The 20,783-nt window shown below is 38.5% G+C and overlaps 1 protein-coding gene across 5 annotated transcripts in view; it reads left to right on the top strand.

Annotated features, from left to right (window-relative positions):
• Positions 1-20,564, top strand: part of STX7 (syntaxin 7) — a 60,130-nt gene extending 39,566 nt beyond the window's left edge. For all 5 annotated transcript variants that reach the window (XM_017739689.1, XM_008637836.2, XM_017739685.1 and 2 more), the window contains 8 exons: positions 10,147-10,216; positions 11,758-11,848; positions 13,613-13,750; positions 14,405-14,457; positions 15,130-15,220; positions 16,533-16,605; positions 17,593-17,675; positions 20,263-20,564. In XM_017739689.1, coding sequence (XP_017595178.1) covers positions 10,147-10,216; positions 11,758-11,848; positions 13,613-13,750; positions 14,405-14,457; positions 15,130-15,220; positions 16,533-16,605; positions 17,593-17,675; positions 20,263-20,355 — 692 coding nt within the window. In that variant the 3' untranslated portion in view covers positions 20,356-20,564. The remainder of the gene's footprint in view (positions 1-10,146; positions 10,217-11,757; positions 11,849-13,612; positions 13,751-14,404; positions 14,458-15,129; positions 15,221-16,532; positions 16,606-17,592; positions 17,676-20,262) is intronic.
• Positions 20,565-20,783: the final 219 nt, after the last annotated feature.

Here is a 20,783-nt window from a genome sequence, read left to right as displayed (position 1 = left end):
CGGCAGCTTAATGGCAGCTGCTATTAACTTGAGACAAATCTAAATGCGTTCCTTCAATATTTCCTTGAAATATTTCCTCTTGGTCACTCGTTTACAGCAACTGGATAGACAATGAGTGTGATGCACAGATACAAGATGAGCTAGCAAAGTATATTTCTCTGGGACAAAACAAATCCTGCCTGCTTACAAATCTGTTTCTATCAGGCAAGTTCATTTACCCTACTGGGATATGCCTAGGAGGACAAGCACATTGAATCCATATGTAATTGGGTTTTTTCTTTTTTTTTTTTTTTTACCTCCATCTCTTTTGGAAGGGCATACAATTATATAGATCTGATCTTCCAACAAGTGGAAAGATGAAAGTAGATTAAACAAAACAAACAAAAAGCCTCATTTAAAGGCTTTAAAATACGTAACTTTCAGACTTCTCACAACTGAAGATGAGGGGGAGCAGTTCTTTGAAATCTGTCCATTTTCTGCATTTTAAAGAATTGATTCTTTAAAGAAATTTAAGAATTGATTTGTGTGTGGCTAAAAGAGGGAAGGCATTTTATTTAAAAAGGTGTTCCCAAGAGGGAGAAAAATGAGAGTTGCATTCCTCTACAGGAACAGCTCCACAGTTATAAATGTAGGAAGGATGTACTTAAAGGAGTAGGTGCCTCTTCTGCTCAGCTGGAAAGATTTGACGCATGTCTCTGTCAGGAACTGTGCAAGAAGTAGCCAGCTATGCTTTTTCCTTCCCCCACACACTTCTTAAATCACTCTGCTGTGTGTGGGTCATTGAGGAAGCAGGCTAGTATGCCTTTGTTTTGCTTTTTAGTTAATATTTTATTTGTAGCTACCAAATATGTTACTTGGAGGAGTCCCTGAAGAAAAGTGAGAATTGTGCAGGCTGGATATGTAACTATCAAGTCTCCACTGGCATCTTGAGCTGGGCTTTGGGAGGTGTCCATTTAGAAGCTGTTTAGAATGCTGCCTTTTGCTCGGGAACACAGACCTAAGCCTGATATTGGTAAAATACACCCAGTCTTGAGGTTTAAAACATTTTGTAATAAAACACTTTCTTTTTTGGTTTGCAAACAGTAGTCAAGCAGTTAGAGAACCTACGCTAACTGAAGTAATGTATTCATATTCCTTCCCTCCCCAGACCTTCCTTCACTTCCCAACTCCTCCAGGTTTTGTCAGTATTTTGTGCAGAGTTGGTTGCAAAGCCAGTAAGAATGGCATAATCTACCCTTGCTCAGTATTGTCAAGGTGGGTCAGTGATAGAGTGTTTGACTTGCTCATGCAGACTAAAGATCAGCCCAGCTCAACAAACACATTGTCTGCATGCTGCAAGATAATAAAAGTAAAATAAAATAAAATTCAGTAGCCACAATCCACATATGGCTGGACGGACTTTCTCATAGGGACTTCTGCTTTCTGCTGACTTCCTTTGCTGTTTGTTGAGGCAGCACAAGCATCAGTTCATACACAGCACATTCCTGGAAGGTCAGCTTAAGCCAGCAGAGATCCCTCTGTCATGTGATACCTGTCCTGTGAGAACACTTTTGCTCAATTTCTTTTGCATCTCAGGTTTTGTATAAGCTACTATTCTCACTGAATGGTGTTAAAATGGGAGTTGAATTAGATCATATGACTTTGCCTGTAACTTTAACTGTAGAAAATCATAAACCCTGAAAAATATTAAGACTTTGGATAGATGCCTTTATGTTGTGGTTTAAGCCCACTAGGTAGTTAAACTGTTCATCTAAAAAGACCAAAACATTAGTGAAAAGCTGTATCTGTCACTATGTTTGTAACACCAGCAGGTTCGCATGATTAGTCTTGGCTAAAGAAGAACACAGAAGGGCACGTGAAAAGTAAATGAAGTCGCTGAGGTGTTGAAATCAGAGCCTGTATGAAACAAAATTCTGTTTTGTCTATAAAGTGTGGTTTTTTACAGGTGTGGTTCTGGAGAAAACAGGCTTCCAGTAGAGCTTGTTGAGACTTCTAACGGTGGTATTGTCAGAAATTTCCAGTTAGCTGCAGTTAACCAGATATAACTTTGTGGGAACATACCAGCTGAAGCAATTTTTGTATTATTATCATTGCTGTTGTCCAGAAGACTTCTGGGTTTAGAATGAAGTTTCTATAAAACCTGGAAAAGGCTGGTTACTTAGGGATTTTAAGCACCATTATGTCCTTTCACCTTTCATTTTGTGGACTTTTTCCAAGGCTGAGGAATAGAGGAGAAAGTTAGCTAATTTGGGTCTTTCTAAATGTCTGTCTTTCTGCAAAGAGGTGAAGTTATGAAGCCCACAGTTATTTTAGAAATAAACTATTTCTCAATACTTCAAGCCTGAATCATTTGCATGCAGTTCTTAAGGGCTTTGTTCTATATATACTTATAGATATAATATATATATAGCATATATATTTAAGGTAGCATGCCTCACAGATTTGTTTATGAATCTGGAGAGTTTGTTAATATTTTTCTGTGTTTTGTCTTGTTTATTAAAAGTATTTTGGTTCTATGAAAACTTACATATGAAACAGTGTCTTATTTGGATGATATTGCACAAGAGGGACAGGGATTTATTTATACTAGCAGCAGAATAGACTGAAAAATGAGTTTTCCATGTACATTCCAGCACACTGTTTGTGTCAATATGTGCAGAAAAAGCCAAGTTTTTCCTTAACTGACACTGTGTTGCATTACAAATATTACAAATAGCAAGGTATCCAGTGAAGACATCCACGATTTTACTGCAACTGTTGCTTTTGTTGATGTAGTAAGTATAAATGGACTCACCTTGACAACTTTTGCAAAATGGCCTGCATTTGAAGCAGAGGAGAAGGGATGTGGCCAGGGTCCTCATGCTTCTGCATCTCTCTAGAGAGTTGTATTTCAGGCTCTCTCTAAGGTACTTAAAGAGCCTGTTCCAGCTCAGTTCTGCTGTATTTTCCTCCTTATGGGCAGGAGACTGCATAGCAGCTTGATTATACAGAGAGCCCTCTATCAAATCTCCTATAAAACTGCTCTGCTGGGAGCTGGACTCCTGTCAGGGCTCAGAATAAACTGAGGTCGGTGATCGATTGTGAGTGACCCTGGCAGTAGCAGCTACTTGCTTGTGTTGGCCGGTCTGTGGTGCGTTGTGTCTCCTTCTGTGTCAGCTCCTGAGGTAGCTGCAGTAATGACCTGGCCTCTTAAAAAGCCAGACTTCCTTCGTGTGAGTGGGTTGGGTTATGGTGTTTGTGCAGCTACTGTTTACTGCAGAAATATGCTTCATTTTCATAAATTAATAAGCTACTGGTATTCTTTAGGGAAATATTCAAACTTCCAGGTTTCAGGAAGTTACCAGGGACACTTTAGGGTAAGAATATAAAGTGATTGATTTAATGACTTCCCCTTGGCTGAGCTATAATAGTTGATCACATGATCAGTTACTGTGCACTTAAACAATGTGTATTTAGTGTGTTCTATACCCACATTAGCAGAACAGGCAATACCTCAATCCCACTTCATTGTGTCCTTGAATGACCATTTTAAATGGGAGTACACTAGAATGAAATAATGATAACATCACTGAAAAAACTGAGGGCAGGTCCTGAACTCGAGAAATTGTTGCTGGTGTTCCTGGTCACTCTGGGGCATGATTCTATTTAGAAATGCCAGAAGCTGTAACAAAATATAAAGAAAAGGTTACAAGACTGGATGTTTACCTACTCTTCCATGCTTACTGAGTCTTTAGTCCTTAGAGCGCAAAGGACAATCTTCAGGCCTGTCCTCATTTTATTTTCTTCTTCCCACACATATATCAGTTACTGTTTTTCTGTGCTGATGCATTCTTCTCTTTTAGAATAATCAGTGTTATACATTGAGTTAAGACAGAATAAAGTAAATTACTTAAAACGAAATTACTGAAGTTTTTAGATATTTGATTCCTCTTAGGTGAGCTCTTGGGGATGCTTTTTAGTATAAGCTGGTATCTTTTGACTAGTGTCCTGGATTTGATACCTCTAATAAACTGTCACTCTTGGTTAAAGTAGGGCTAGCAAGACATCACTGTGGCATTGTGATTTGTGTAAATCTTTAGTGAGTGTGAACTAGACTAGTAGCTTTAAAGAGGCTCTTACACAGAAGACTTTAATCTGATGAAATTATTGCAACTAAATCAAAATCACTGAATCATAGAAAGGCTTGGGTTGGAAGGGGCCTTAGAGAACATCTGGTTTCAACCCTCAGCCATGTGCAGGGATGCCACCCATTATATCATGTTGCTCAAAGCCCCATCCAACCTGGTTGTGAAGATTTCCAGAGATGGGGCATCCACAGCTTCTCTGGGCAACCTGTTCCAGTGTTTCATCCCCCTTACAGTAGAGAATTTTTTTCCTAAACCTATTCTCTTTCAGATTGAAGCCATTCCTCCTTGTCCTGTCACTAGGTGCCCTTGTAAAAAGTCTCTCTTCATTTTCCTTGATCCAGGAATGTTTTCTGCAGCATCTCTTCATCTTCAGTCAAGTACCCTCATCTGAAGTGCAGAAGGAAAACACATTGAATTGGATTTGAATAAAGTGAGGAAGTCTGTTGTCCCCAGGCAAAAGCAGTTTGAACTGGTGTAATTTTAACGAATAATTCTTTTGTTCCAGTAACCTGCTCTGAAGCGCCTCTGAAGTTTATTAGATTCCACACGAATTAATCAGTAACTGAATGTGCTGTTTGTTGACTCACTTGTTCAGCTGGAAAGAAGTAGGAGATTTCTTCATAGTTACCCAGCCAGTCTCAGCGCATGTGAGGTGTTTGACAAAGCATTTCTGCAAGGTGACTGTGCTGGTGCTGTAGTCACTGCTTATTTGCCTTCTGAAATCATAGCTGGAGCATAAGACTCACATGGAGCAAATGTTGCACTTGGTGTACACAAAGGAACACTTTGCTGATTCTGTTTATTCTCCTTGGGCTCAGGAATAAGGAAAATGACTGAAAAGCAATGTCTTTAAATACCTGTTGTTGTTTTAGCCCTGTGAACCTCAGACAGTTACTAAAACCCTGTCTGTCCTTTAAGTATAGGATGGTGACATAGGTGGGACCATGACAATTAACATTCAGGAGGGGCTGTTCTGCTCCTTCTTCCTGTGAGATTCCAAGCCTTGCTGTTTTGTGAGGCAAGTTTCATTGTGCTTGCTCTGCCTGCTTGTCTGGTTCTTGTCCGCTGCGGTGCGGTGCCTCGGAGTTTGTTGCTCGTGTTGCTGTTGGTGTTTCTTCCATGCACACCCAGTGAGTGCCACGTTTTGTGTGGAAGCATTAGACCATAGCTTTATGAAACTGGGCAGTGTGGTGGGTCTGGCTGAAGGAAACTGAAGGAAACAGCTGCTGGATGTCTATAAAGCAATCTTGTGTGATCCAAATAAGAAGTGAGGTTACTGCAATGGGGTAATAAGCAACACTCATTAAACATATTTGCCCCCAGTTTCATGCTTTATATTGAGGTATATTTTTTAGAACTCTCTGGGCTATGTTGTTGATACATGTCATTCTCCATCTGTAAAGCTGCAACAAGCTTGGTCATCGCCACTTGAGGTTTTCAAGTTTGGTTTTTCAAATGTGAAATAGAATGGAGTTTGAGGTAGGAAGACAGCTGATTGTGGCTAACTTGAGAAAGTTTCTCTCCTGTAGCTGGAGTTACTGGTAAGCATTGCAAAGTAGAACCATCCTCAGTTTCCTTTGGCTAATGCTGTGGATAAACATCAATAACAGTGTTTGGATGCTTCTCACCCCTGCCAGAGAATGTGGGTGACCTGCAGTCTGTTTTTCATTTCCATTCTCTTGGTTGGTGCATTGCCTTTCAAACATTAGGATTTTACTGAAGGGTTTGGGTGGGGTTTTTTCACCTTTTCTACTGCAGCAATGCTGTGGTATTGCAGCCTGTACAGCGATTACTAATTCACAGTTTGGGATTAAGATTGTTTGCACCGACAATCTTAGAGGCAAGAAGTTGTTTACATTTTAGTCTTTGTTGTATTCATTTATTTGTGTCTTTAAGTTTAAAACTTCCTATCCCATCTTTTAAATGTTCTGATTTCAAGGACCGGAACCAGTAATTATTTCAACACGGATTTACTTGTAGTAGTGAAACAGCTTTGCAAAGCTGGCTGAAAAACAATACAAGATGAGGAGCAAGGAGATGAAACTTTCTTCTTTGCTAGCCAGCTCTAAAGCAAGGGTAGTTGTGTAATCCAGTATGTGAAATATGGTTTTATTTATGAAAAAATTGTGTGTATTACAGTTCAGTCAGCAACATGTTAAAATGTAAATATTTCCACTGCAACTATCTCTACTTCTGTAATTCTTCTAGAGAAAATGAGATCTTTTATATCAGACTACTACTTTCCTTTTTCTGTGCCTTTTTTGTTTTTTGGGGGGTTTTTTTGTTTTGGTTTTTTTTTTTTTTTCTCCTTAAATAGAGGAAGAGCTTCCACTGACTAGAAATGGAACCACTGTTTGGCTTAGTGAAAATAAACATGAGCTGACTGTTGAATAATTTTCTCTGTAGGAATTCAGGTTAGGTCTTAATTGTTTCTCTGGCTTATCATTAACCATGTCTGACCTGTTTCTGAGCATGTGACCAGCCTTAGAGTAGCTGAGTAGCTTTTATCAGCTAATAGTTGTGTATTGTGAGATCTAGATCAGGAATGCTGCAAAGACATGAAAAGTCTTCTCAATGTTTTGGTATTGCTTCTTTCTAAGACAAGCCTAATTTTCAGGTGAAAAAAATGAGGTCCCTTTGCAAGCAAGACAGCGGTTGCTTGGAAAAAAATGCTTTTTGCTTGCATGGTGTCATGTACCCAGCTTCCTGTTCTGCTCAGTTTCCAAAGTGGACTTGCTTTCTTTTATTGCCAGCCCACAGCTGGCAAGGTGCTGTTCCTGCAGGTATAGTGTGAGCCCTAACAAAGCTGTTGATTTTCATTCTATGCACACATCTACCCTGCTGTGCAGTGTGAAGTGGCTGCAGGAGTTTGCAGCCTCTGATGCAGGCTGTTGCCATACCCAGGTGACTTTGGTGAAGAATGCCTGCATGCACACGTGGTGTGTGCCCTTGTGCAGCTCCTGAGCAAAGTCCAGCAGCCATGTACGTATGCCCAAGGAGCCTAAGTGCTCACGTGAGCCAGTGTCTGACTTTGCATTAAAATGGATTAAAATCATGCACAAGATGCAGTCAGTCTCTGTTGCAGGACTGGTAATGTCCAGGAGAGCAGGGAGCTTAGATTACTCCTGTCTTTTGGAACTCCTTGGGATGTTTGAAGAATTGGGAAACTGAGGAAGGGGAAAACCATAAAGAGTGAGGTAACCTAGGAAGCTGTCAAAACTGTGCTGTGACCTTTGGTTCCTGACTGTTACCAGTATGTTTGCAGTGCAGAGCTACGGCTTTGTGAGCTAGGCCTAAGCCTTTGGGTCTCTGGGACATTTGAGTGTTACTGATGGATTGAGAGGGCCAGAGATGTGATCTGCCAGCCTGAACTCCCTACACAGGCTGAAAAGCTGGTTAAATGAGGGAGACAATACCATTATAAATACAGCCATCAGCAGTGAAACCGGGAATTTAGGGACTTCGGTTTTCCAAAGAGTAATCCCAGGTTTCCAGCAGTTTTGCTCTTCAATGCCTGCGTGGTTCTTCTCTCTGCTTGTTTCACAAATGGAGCAGTAGAAGGAGCAAGCAGAGGTATTTTTGCAGTCTAACCTTTAGGAGGAGACACTAAGGCTACCCTGCTTTTCCTTTGAGGAAAGGAAGGAAGGGATATTGTCTTATGATCTAAGAAGTTACAAAGCTAGTTCTTGCTTTTAATCAGATTCTGTGAGATCTGTGAGTACATGTGAGGGAAGAAGACCCTTTCCTTCTGTGATCCTGGAGGTAATGTCTTTAAGCCTGTTTAAAAATTTTGTTTTGTTCATGAACATACGACTATAGACTGAAGTTCTATAGTTTAGGTGGCTTTGTGATTATAAATATAATATTATATCAAATGTTTGAATGAGAAGTAGCTACAGTGAGAAATCAGTAAAAAAAAAAGCCAAACCAGAAGAGTTATAAGACTATAAAGAATGTATTTTTTGGTCTGTATACACTTCAGTATGTTTATATTAATATGAGGGGGTGCAAAGACTGGATTTATTTAACTCATCAACCTGCAGGTGTATACCGTAAATCAAGATTTCAGGAAGGTCAGCTTCTCTACTGCCTTTGTTATACTGCTCCTACCAACTTGTTTTTGGCTTTTTTATGAAGCATCTTCAGGAGTGCTGAAGACTATTGGCCAAAATTTACTTTTTCTGCTCTGTTTTTTTTTCTGCTTACTTACCTGAATAAGCAGTGTTTCATTTTTCTATGCAGTCTACTTCATATAAACCACTAATTGATTTTTTTCAATAATATCCATTATTGTGGAAGGTTAAGGAAAATACTAAATTACAAGAAGCACAGAAAAAATGGTGTCAGTTCAGTCCTTGGGGTTTTTTCCTTTACTTTATTTTTTCTGTTTGTGATTTGAAAACCCATTAGAATTTTGCTATTTTGATGCATACGTAAAGACTTTTTGGCGAAATGTGTTTTAATTTTATGCTAGATTTTTGAATCCCACGACCTGAACTGCCATGAAATCTGCCTCTGGAATTGTATATCTGCCCAATTTTGCAGCGCTGGCTTTTAATTTTCACTCAATTATCTACTTTTGTTCAGCTTCAGAAGTAGGATAAATATGCAATTAACTTGGAATGGAAATATTTGAAGTATAGGCCTTGTTTCAGGGAGCCTTTATTGAAAACGCAAACCTGCATTTTCTGTGCTTGCAGTTAAATAATGTACCTCTAGGTGGCGGTAGGACACACCGGTACTTTGGTTGGTTTTCTTTCCTTTTAAAAGTACATGCGGAGTAACTGAGCTCCTCGGCTCTGGAATCAGAAGGGAGAGCGCCTTGGAACAAATACAGGATAATTAGTGTTCGGTTTTATAGATACTAAAGCTCTGTGTTGTTGAAGATAACACCAGCCAGTTATCTTTTTGTTTGTTTGTGTTAAAACAATACATTTACTCTGACCATAAAAAGGAAGCTTAATTACCGCAAGCTTCTGTTAATCGGTGCGTGTGAGCAGCTGCAGCTGCCCAGGAGAAGTGCGGGCAGCCAGACACTGCCTTGGCCGGCAGGCAGGAGGCAGGGAAGGGCTGTCCTCAGTGGCCAGTGGTGACTGCAGGCAAAAATCTTCACTTACGTTTTGCTGGTTTTCAGCTCAGTTAAAATACGACCTGAATGAAACCCATCTTGCAGTGCTATTCTCCACAGAAATTCTGTTAGTAGTTTATGCCGTTCAGTTCTCTCAAAAACACCTGCCTTAAATATTTGATTTTTTACATATGTAAATATAACTTCCCCATTTTAATGTTTTCATTACCTAGGTGTGCACAGAAAGAATTGGCTGTAGCAGTTGTCAGCACTGGGATGTTTTGTTAAAGTAGTGTGGATAATCCAGTATCATGTACAACATTCACTGGTGACTTGTTATGAAGCAAAGATCAGAATTAATATTATTGCTAAAACTGCTTTAAGGAATTCCAGTTTTATCTAAATGGTTAATGTAACTCATAGCTTATTTTCTGGTTTTACCCAAAGTTCTATCTCTTTCAGATCTCTTCTATAGTATATGGAAAAATCCTTTTTTTTTTTTTTTTTTTTTTAATTCATTATGTGGAGTTGTCACTTACTGAATTTTTAACTATGTTTACTGAAAAAAAGAATAGGTAGTGAGCTAATGAAATGAGGATCCCACATAATATCTGTCTGTGGTACACCACTCTGCCTGGGCAGAGCCACAGAAATACAGGGAGGACAAATATACTTCTTTAAATCTTTAAATTGGCTGTTTCTACCTAAAGATTTGAATACATTCCCATCCTTCATAAGAAACCTCAGGTTTTGCCTCTGACATGGCAAAAATCATTCAGTAGTTGTTCTGGGACTTAAATGGAATCTTTGTAGTAGGTTGAAAAAGTCCTGCATATCAGTTTCTGTCAATTTATTTATTTATATGGCTTTGGAATTGCCAAGCAAAAATGCATAAAACTAAATAGCAATTTTCTGTGCCCCATTTAAATTTTTCTTCCTCTTCACAAACAGCTGCTGAAATACAAAGAATACTACATCAGCTTGGAACACCACAGGACACGCCTGAGTTGAGGCAACAGCTGTGAGTACTTCACATAAAAACACTTCATTTCATTGCATTGTAAACAATCTCCTGGTAGGTGGTGAGGTGGATTTTTGTTAGGCAGAGTGCTTGATTTCCTGAGAAAGGTGAATATAGAGAAATATTTGAAACTTAAATGTTGAGATGTGCTTTCTGAAAGTAGGATAGTCTGTAAACTCTAATCGGCTGGTTTGCCTGTGCACGTTGCCTGCAGTATCAGTACATCTATAAAACCTGTGCTATTTGTCAGCAAAGGGAAAGTGGCACAACCAGAAAGCAATATCACTGCTCAAAAACGTACACCTACATGCCTCCACTCCAGTCAATGCTTCCAATCTGTCTAAGTGTCACAATATATTCACAATGAATATATTGGGGTGTGTTTTTTATGAGGTGGGGTACTGGGAGAGGAAGGGTAATGTCATTTTTAGTGATGAAAGCTATAGTAAGGGATGACATTATAGAATAACTATGTACCAAAAGATAGTAACATAACAGAAGTGAAATCAGACTCCAAGGCAGATGCTCTGCTGGAGTTCAGTCACCTAAAGGTGGACTTTCACTAATATGCCTCTAGCAGAGAAAGCAGCTGCTCTCCACTTCTCTGCATGGTCTAATGGACCGGTATGATTTTTTCATTCAACTCCTTTACCACATTGATCTCAGCATCACAAATGCATGTAAGCAACATGTTGAGCTCACCCTGGCATTTTCAGTGTCTTTCATGCTGTGCTGTGGCCACTTAATAGTAGCAGGAGGTGTGTATTTGACCAAAGTCATGATTTTCATTTTGTGTGAACCAAATTGCTTCATAATAGCCTGAGTTCAGGGCCCATAACATTAGCCAGGTGCAATCCACAGTGGATATTCTGCTGGGCACTGGAAATGGGTGAAGACCAACATACACAGTTATGCAATAACCCAGCAGGATCTAGGCATAAATTCACAATTAAATAGCACAGAAACTGTTGTGAAGGACATGTTCCAGACCCTTTATTGGGATAATTTATTTATATATAGTAAGCTTGCTTGAGGTTTTATCTATTTTTCACTTGTCTGAATATTTGGCCTTTCCAAGAGTTATATGATTATTTTAAATATTGATGCTGATGGCTTGATAATAGCATTCCAGATAAAACCTTTTCATATAGACTGGGCAGGGAGGATGCCAAAGCAGGTAAAGAATTTGAGTTGCTTCAGGAAAAAAAAGTGAATATTGGTGAAGGACTATGTGATAATATCAGAAGTATATTCATGTATTCATAATGACTACAAATGTATTGCTGCACATGAGTAAAATAGAAGAAACCTAAGGGAAAAAAGTGAGCAATTATTAATGATGCTGTCACGCTGAGGAACACACCTTCTTCCACACCTGTCCTGCCTGGAATCCATGATTTCATGCCTTTACAGCAAAGAACAGAATAAAGATGGCTTTCTGTGCTTCAGAGAAGCTTTTAGTACTGGTGTTTTTTTGAGAATCAGTGAAATTCAGCAAAGTAACCTAATGGTCTCTAACGAAAATTTGCATTTGATTTTAGGCAACAGAAGCAGCAATACACCAACCAACTTGCCAAAGAAACTGACAAATACATTAAAGAGTTTGGATCTTTGCCTGCAACAAGTGAACAGGTATAAAACCAAAGAGCATGGCTTGTTTGACTATCATGTTGGCTCATGTAAAGTATTTGAGTCACTTCAGTTCTTTATTCCTGTTTTCAAAGCACTGTTTAGTTAGTCAACACATTTGCACAATGCAGGGATACTTAAAACATAAGAATATTTTGTTGCTGTTCAGACTTGTCCCAAAGTTGTTTTTATGTATCAGGAATGAGGTAGTGCGACTGGAGTAGTGGGAATCAAGGCAGTATGCTGTGCCTTTCTGCTACTTCAGGTAGCTGGACACTTCATAATCCATGGCAGGGATGCTGCGTCTGACTCTGCCGGCACTCTGACTGCTTCCAGGGTCAAGGAATTGTGTGCCAAAATGCTGTTTATTCACTATCTGAATAATCTGATTATGCACAGTATGTCTGTTCTGCATCACTCCCATCAGCATATGTGCTATGTCTTGTCCACAGGCTTTTCGTTTCTGAAGAGGAGTAGACAGGAGCTGTTACTAAAACAACCTGTGCAGTCTTGAAACTGCTTCTCTCTGAGGTCTGTGTAAAATCTTTCAGGCAGAAACATGTGAAGTGGCTGTTGTGATTAGCACACTCCTGTCTGCCCTCCTGTGGTTTCTTATCCTAGCAAAATCTGTCACTTAAATAAGGGAAGAACAACAGGATCCTAGAAAACATGGATTTGGGTTATTGTCACTTAAACAACTTGCCTGGTCTGTGGCTGGTTACCAAGGAGCCTTTGGGGAAATGAATAGTCTTGAAACACTGAGTTCAAATGGCAGGCCATAATCCATGTGTGCTCATCTTGTCAAGCTGTAAACTTCTAACAGCAATGTTAAAACTTGTTCTTGGTATATAACCTCTAGTTCAGCCAAAGTATCTTTCGTTTTTTGTCTTTTTCTGTTTGCTTATCTTGCAGCTGAAAAGTTCACAGTGAAATGTTTTACTGTTTAATTTTACTCCTTTTATCAAAGGTATGTCTTAACAAAATGCATAAATAATAGATTAATGAATGGCAAATCACAACCTATCAGAAATTTGTAAGGGTTGATGTATGTATACATACATGTATACATATTGAAGAAAATATGTACATGTATACATATGTATACATGTATAAATATGTACATGTATACATATTGAAGAAAATATGGTAGAGGGTCTCCTGAGTGCCCAATATTCCTCTTCCCTTTACTACATCTTAAAAAAAAAAAAACCAAAACAAAACAAAAAAACCAAACCAAAACAAAAAAAACCTGAAAGGTTAGAACAAGTATTTCTGGACCTGTTCTAAAGCACTTCAAGGGGTATGTGAACCCACTTCTGGATTCAGTTCAAGATGTATTTTCAATTTTATGTAAAATACATATGAAGTGCCCTGTTCATTCTTTTCTGCACCCTTCCTCTCCATTCAGTCACCTCTGCATATTTTAGCATTCAGTGTCAAAATATTTCACACCAAAGCAGTAGATTTTACAATCAGCAGATAATAAGGAGGGTAGAATCTTTCTTATCTCTGCTCATTTTTGATTTCCAGCGGTTAAATGAAAATAAATACATTGATTTCCTCTTTAAATGCCGTAATTTGTGTGGTTATGTGATCCCAGAAGGAAAGAAGGTTTGTCCATGGAATTGCAAATGGTTTTGTTGACAGCCTTCCCTTACACCAATTTAGAAGAAAGAATATATATGCCTTGGTATTTAGCAGACTGGAAATAGTAAAGCCTTGAAAAGCATGAGCTCAGTTGACTTGGTAAAACTTTTTCTCCTATAGCGTCAAAGAAAAATACAGAAAGACCGTCTTGTGGGGGAGTTCACCACAGCACTAACTAATTTCCAAAGACTCCAAAGGCAAGCTGCTGAGAAGGAAAAAGACTTTGTAGCCAGAGTAAGAGCCAGCTCAAGGGTGTCTGTAAGTATCAGAAAACGTGCCAATATATTCTTTACTTTCGTGTTAATGGTGTTCAATGTCAGATTTGCCTCCACAGTGCTATAGCTGACTCTAAATGCTGCAGAACACGTGCTATATGATTTTACAGTAAAGGCTGCATTAAGTTGTAATAACCTCCCTGGAGAACTGTTACTTTTTCCTTGTCTTTGTCACACAAAGTCATGAACTGCCCCTGTGTTCATACTGTAATCTTGCAAAAGCAACTTCTAGTAGATTTGGAAATGCTTTTGCTCTACCTTTTGATATCAATAGTTTTTTTCCTATGGGGAAGAATGACTTGACAGATTTCAATGGAGTATTAAGGTGGAGAAGTGCTGAGTAGCTTCAGATGTTGAGCTTTTCCTTGTCAGTATATCAATTTTGCCTTTTCACTCTGTGCCAAATACACATTGCTGTACTTGTAAATTGTAGCAGGGAGTTTACTGAGCTGAATGCTTCTGCTTGTATTTCAGCCTTATGCGTGCATAAAGCAAAATCAGGATGAGAATGTGTTAAACCATGTTTCAGTTTGACTTAGTATAAACTTTCTAGTATTGACTCCTTATAGAAATGCTGACAGTGCCCTTTTCAGGGCTATAATGTTTAATTTGTGTTTTTTAAACACTGATCATGTAGGGTGGGGCTCCAGAAGATAACTACAAAGAAGGAACACTTGTCTCTTGGGACAGGTAGGTCGAATTACTTAATAGGCTTTAACGTAGCTCAGAATAATAAACAGCCTGCAGGGAAGCAAGCTGCCCATGACTTTTTGGTTTTTAGCATAGAGAAGATACTTTGATGGCATAGATGGGAATAAAAAGAAGCAGTTCACACAATGCCCCTGCTTTTGTCCTGATGCTTCAGCTGCAAGCATCTTCTTAAGCTGTCCTAAGCTGCATTTGGGTTTTCTGAGACCCAGACTTAGGGAAGAAGAGTCCAGCTTGAATGAAGTAAAACTGTTATGATAAGGGGATCCCAGTGTTTACTGGGAGCTCCCATTGCTTCCATACTCTCCAAGAACTGTTTCTCAGTCTCAGATTCTTTTTTGTTACTCAGATAGATGTAAACTCTGCAGTTTATAATTCAGAAGGAACTTTGACTTTGTATTCGTACTTAGAATTTCCAGTCAGCCACCTGATCTGTGCAGCAGTGCTTCAGCAGCTCTGCTACACAAAAGCTGTGATGGTTATACCATCTGTGTTAGCCAGGGATAGGCAAGGGTGAAAACACACATTTTATTAACTTGTAATGTAAAATGTGCTATGTACTTAACTGTGGTTTTATCCTTCTGAGTAATTTCTCATTGTGTTTGTTCAATTCTGCATGGGTTTTGGTTTTGGTTTTGTTTTTTTGTCTGATAGTCAACCGCAAGCACAAGTGCAAGATGAAGAAATTACAGAAGATGACCTCCGTCTTATTGAGGAGAGGGAATCTTCCATTAGGCAGCTTGAAGTAAGTACAAGTGGTTTTACAGCAGAATATGCTTTTAATGTTCCAAAGAAATGGCATTTTAAAGGAGCATGAGCATTAATTGCAGACATGAATCTTAAGGTTTTTGGGTTTGTCTGTGGGTGTGGTTTTTCCCTTCAAAACTGCAAATACTGTCTTTAGATGTGAAATGTACATTTGAAATCTACTGTATGAAAGCCATATTTTGGTATACTTTCTTTAACTTCAGCTATGGAATAATAGAATGCTCATGTGATTGCAAGAAAAAGTACATATGATTTTTTTCCAATATGGTCATATTACAGAAACATTTTAAACAGTGAATATAAATGTAGCAATATTATACCTCTCCTCACATGTCTTCCCAATATATTCTTCAACATGTTCATTTTTAAGTGGAATTTTTTTGACATTTCTGGAAATGCAGAGATACTCTGTTTCATTGGAACTTTTCTAAATAAGGGCTTCTTAAAAACTTCTAAAAACAAGATATAAGCAACATGAAAAATTGCCATGTGTGATGAAGTACTGACATAAGAGACTTCTGTGAAGACAAAATTAATTTTTCCAGCCAATCTGTAATCCACATCTCTACCACCAATACGAAAGCTGCTGGAACTGGGGTTTGTTGGGAAGTCTTCCTGATGCATGTGACAAAATCCATTCTATGTATAATTTTTTTCAAAAATCTCTCCCTTGCCACCCATACTTTCTTACCGTGAATTGAAGTAAGCATGTATCAGTCATTAGTTAAGAGATCATATCCACAGTTGCTAATGTGGCATCTATCACTTCAACATAACCAGGTGGTAGTAGGATAATATAGGTGCAGAACCCCGACCATATTATAGAGCTAATTTCTGTAAACTGTGGTGCTTAGGAAAATTGTTGTGTTTAAAATAGGTGTACTAAAACTAATGCAATATACTTCCTGTAAATGCTTTTATTAATTTTGTTTAAATGTCTAGCTTTTGAGAAATGTTGGCATGGGCTTTTCCCTGCAGTTAAAGTAATAATACAAGTGTGTGTGTAGACAAGCCCTCTGCAATGAGAGGTTCTGTTTGTGATGTGTTTTGAAGTATACTCTCTGGACACGATCATCATTTGGTTTGATAGATAGCTTGCTTATGATATACTTGATCTCAAAGTACCAGAAAAACCTTCAAATTAAGTACATTAAGGGTGTTTTTTTTATCCTGTAGTATAAAGAGTCATGGGTGCATACCCTGGAGGACAAGAAACAGTATTTATATCTAAATGCACATTGGTACTAAAATGTGTGATGTCCATTAATAATTTGATTGGGTTTTTGCAGGCTGATATTATGGACATCAACGAAATTTTCAAAGATCTGGGAATGATGATTCATGAACAAGGTGATGTGATAGGTAAGTCCAATTCAAATATTACCTGAAATTTTTTTATTCAGTTTTTCTGGACAGCTGCAATATAGAACTTCCTTTTGCTGGAAAAATTCCTCTAATGACACTATCAATGCTAAAGCAAATCAGGTGCAACCTAATAATAATGGGTAGACTGGCTGAGATGACTGGGAATACAGTAAGAAAGTGTGCTTAAAATCTAGTTTAAAACATGTAATTTTTCATGTGTATAAAATGTCTTTAAGGTAGTTTTTTGAACTATTTGTACATGAAATTGGAGTTTATGTGGGGCATTTTACCATACTTGCTAATGGATCTAAGTATGCAGATTCAGCAGAGATACATATTTTGCCTTTCATGCAAACAGGTTTATTGTTTTAACAAAATGTGATTGGAGAATCCGTTTTCTGAATCAGCTGCTAAGTGATGTTGTTGTCTATGTCCAGCATATATTTTCAGGGCTTTTTTTATCACCTTGGCCTGTAATCAGTCAAGGTTTTCCACTGAAAAAAATAAAATCTGGGTCAATATGGTAGAACACCAAACTAGATTCATGCCTCTCAGAGTGTTGTTTGGTCTGTTGCCTCTGTTTCATAAACCTTAGGACTTCTTTTAATCTGAGCAGAGAGTAGTCAGTAGCAAGTTGGAGGACAAGTAAAAGGTAATTTAAAAAGGTGAAAAAAAAGAAAAGGTAGAAGTACTGACAATTTTTATCCTGGTTGATATCTAAGTTTTAGCCCTGCATGTAGAACAGGGCAGCTATAACCTGACATGAATTCAGCCAGTCATTGCCTGGGCAGTTCTGAAACGAACTCAGGCATAAGTGTAGGATGGGCCAAACTTTCATAATACAAGGTACATTAATGAATACGTATGAAGACACCAGCATTTGGGGGCAGCTGTTATATATGCTCTCAAGTATATTTCAGCATCCCAAACCTTTGTCTGGACTATGACTAATCAAAATTTGAAATCTTTCCTTTCAAAACAAAGACAGCATAGAAGCCAATGTGGAAAATGCAGATGTACATGTGCAGCAAGCAAACCAGCAGCTGTCAAGAGCAGCGAACTACCAGGTAATGCCAGCTGTGTGAAGCTGTCCTGCTGCAGTAGTCCTGACTTACACCTTCTTCTGCAGTTCGGATTTTGCCTAGCAAGTTCCTCAAGGCTTGAAGAGTTCAAGGTTTATGTTAGACTACAGTGGTATTTCTAGGTCACTATAAAACAAAAGTCAGTGACTTCTTAAAGCTTTGGGTTTCCTGTGAGGCTGTTTCCAGCCACACAGTTTCAGAGCCTTCTGAGATTCTATGAGACCACCTGGAGTTACAGCTTTACTTAAAAAAAACAAATGAGCAAAAATCCTCAAACCAACAAAAAAACCTTACACAAACAGACTCATCCTTTTATAATTCAAGAAGTTAAAGGTTCCTGTGTATGGAAGAGCAAGCCTCTGGAGATCACTGGAGGAGTAGGGAAGATAGGCAGGAAAGTCTTCTGAAGATGTGGCCAGTTAGCACCAATATTTGCTGTCTAAAATCTTCCCAAAGCTGTATATATCGCACTTTTGTTATTTGCTACTGTGATGCTGAAAACATCTTGCAAACTGTCAAACTTTTTTGAAAAGCCTTTTAAATACCTTTCAATGCCACTTCTTTATAACATTTTTGGAACTTATTAGAAATAATCTTATTAGTAATTAATCTTCCCCTTTGAGTTAGAGTTAGCCCTTAGACTTTTTTTTTTAAATCCTCTTATGTGTGTTAGTAGTAGCTAGGACAGTAAATGAGTGACAGAATGTCTGAAAGACTGCCTGCTGATTCCAGAAGTGTGGGAGAGGGTGCATCCTTGAACTGTATTCTCAGTGGGACTAATTGGCACATTAAGTATGGTTGATGGCTCCTATTTTGATACTTTAAAAGTTCAGGAAAAAAAATAGTAGCAGCCAAAATTTTCAGTGTACGGTATTAGTTTTCTGGTTAAAATTTAAAATTAAAACTTCATGTTTTATTTTGAGGAAAGGATCTTCTGATCTCAAAGGAAGGTTAAGGAGACTTGACAAGCTTCTGTTCAGTGGGTCTTGCAGGAGAGACCAAACACTGCAGGGTTGCCCTGTGTTTGGCTGAAAGGACTGTGTAGTTTGCTTTGGGTTTGAACTCTCTTTTGTTTGAAAACTCATACTTGTTCCAAGGTGCTGAAAAATTTCAGAAACTATTATATCTGGCCTGACCCCCTCAAGAAAGTGTTAGAGGCCAAGGTGTGCTGGGGGCGATGAGGCTGTGGATATCCTCACAGCTCCTGATTGTGGTTGGGTGAACTCTGCATCACTCATCTGCCATGTGGAGTGCATTCACACAGCAGAGCAGTTTGAGCAAAGCCAGGCTGCTTCAGCAGTTGTAGAAATGATGATCAATTGTATGTGGAAGTAAGTTTTTCATGCCTTGCTTAAGTAGTATTACAGGGAAAATGTTTGACTTCAATGCATTTCTGGTAAGAGGGGGGCAGCAGGATGCAGAAGGAAGAGATTGTGAGTGTGAGGAGAGAATGGCCACAGGAGGAAGATACTCCAGCAAACAGATTGAGTTCTAGCAAGTAAAACAATGAAATGAAGAAATCTTAGCCTGATGGTGGGAGAAGTGGCAATGAGACAATAAAACTAGAAGAGAATTGTTAAGAAATTTGGTGGTCTGAGTGTCAAGAGAATTGACAGCTTCAAAGAAGAGCTGACACAGATGCTGCTCTTCAGAGAGGAAAATTAAAAAAGCCCAAAACATCAAAACCACCCAGGCAGAAGAATTTTTGCCAAGTACAGCACAGCCTGGCTTTACTTCTGGTGCTGTGGCCTAGAATCCCAGTATCTGAGTGTTGTTATTCCTTGGCTATCAGCAAGAGCCCAAGAAAACCATTGGTAATTTTCTTTCATCCTGTGAAAAAAACCTTCAGATTCCATATCTTTCAGATAAAGGATGACAGACTGCCTCTGGTCTTGAGTGCTTTGGTATCTCAAGTTACAGACCTGTATAGGAAATGTGAATGCTCTCAACATGCTCATGATTTCATGATTTGGATTTTATTGTAGTGACATCTATATAAGTGGGTCTCTAGTCATGCCTCTTGGGTTTGGTTTTTTTTGTTGGTGGTGGTGGTGGTTCTTTTTCTTTAAGAGTAAGTTGTACCTAAGAAACTTGCCAAAAAGACCTTTAAAATAACTGTGAATGGATACACAGCAGTCTAAAATTATAATCTATTGTTCCCTTCTGTATACACATTAATAGTCTTTCTAGCAGACCATTTCTACCTCCTCTGTTGTGCAACTGATTGTCCATTTTCCTCTCTGTGCTGTCATCTGTGCTCTCATGTTACTTCCCCCAGGGTTCTAATTACATCCATTCATTACACTACTGTGTTTTCTTTCATTAATTTATCACGTGTACCAGAAAATACCACTGAAATCATTGTGTTGAATAATATAGCCATAAAGTAATGTAGATAACTTTGCTTTTCTTTTTTCCTTGAACATCTTTATGTGACTTGAACATCTTTATATGTAAGGACACAATTTAGTTAGATTGCACAAGCAGTAGGACCAGAAAACCATCTGAATAGTTTTCTGATGTTCTGATGTTGCACAGTTTTCGATCAACTTGTTTTTTTCTCTGTTGGCAGCAAAGATCCCGAAAGAAGATGTGCATACTCATTATTATACTTGCTGTTGGAGCATTGCTTATTGGAATCATCATATGGTTATCTTCAAGTTAAGTCTCTGGAGAAAGCTTTGTACTTTGTATTTAAATTAGGAAAGGAAATTCCTAGTCATGGTTTGGTCATTGTGAAGCTGAGTAAAATAGTGGTTCTGTACTTCATCACACTTTTTTTATAAGACTTTTTGTTTTAACCTGAGAAATAATGTTCTCAGTACTGCCATCAGTATAACTGCCTGCCCTCTCGAATGTGAGTGCTGTCTTACCAGAAATAAACAGTCAAGGTCATAAACTGTTCTGTTAACTTAAAACATCTTAAGGTTTAGGGGGCTAATCAAAGTGATGATAATTTTTGTTGACAGGGTGAGTAATTATCTTTTGGGATACTGCTAAATGTTGCTGCCAAAACAAACTCCTGAATTGTTGCTTGAGGCAACAAGTTCACATCTCAGAATTTAAGTTAGAAATGTATTACTTCTCTCTTTC

Source organism: Corvus brachyrhynchos, unplaced genomic scaffold (assembly GCF_000691975.1).
Source record: "Corvus brachyrhynchos isolate BGI_N302 unplaced genomic scaffold, ASM69197v1 scaffold14, whole genome shotgun sequence".
Classification (NCBI taxonomy): Eukaryota; Metazoa; Chordata; class Aves; order Passeriformes; family Corvidae; genus Corvus; species Corvus brachyrhynchos.
The sequence above is the reverse complement of the archived record's forward strand: the minus strand, read 5'-3'. Positions and strand labels throughout refer to the sequence as shown.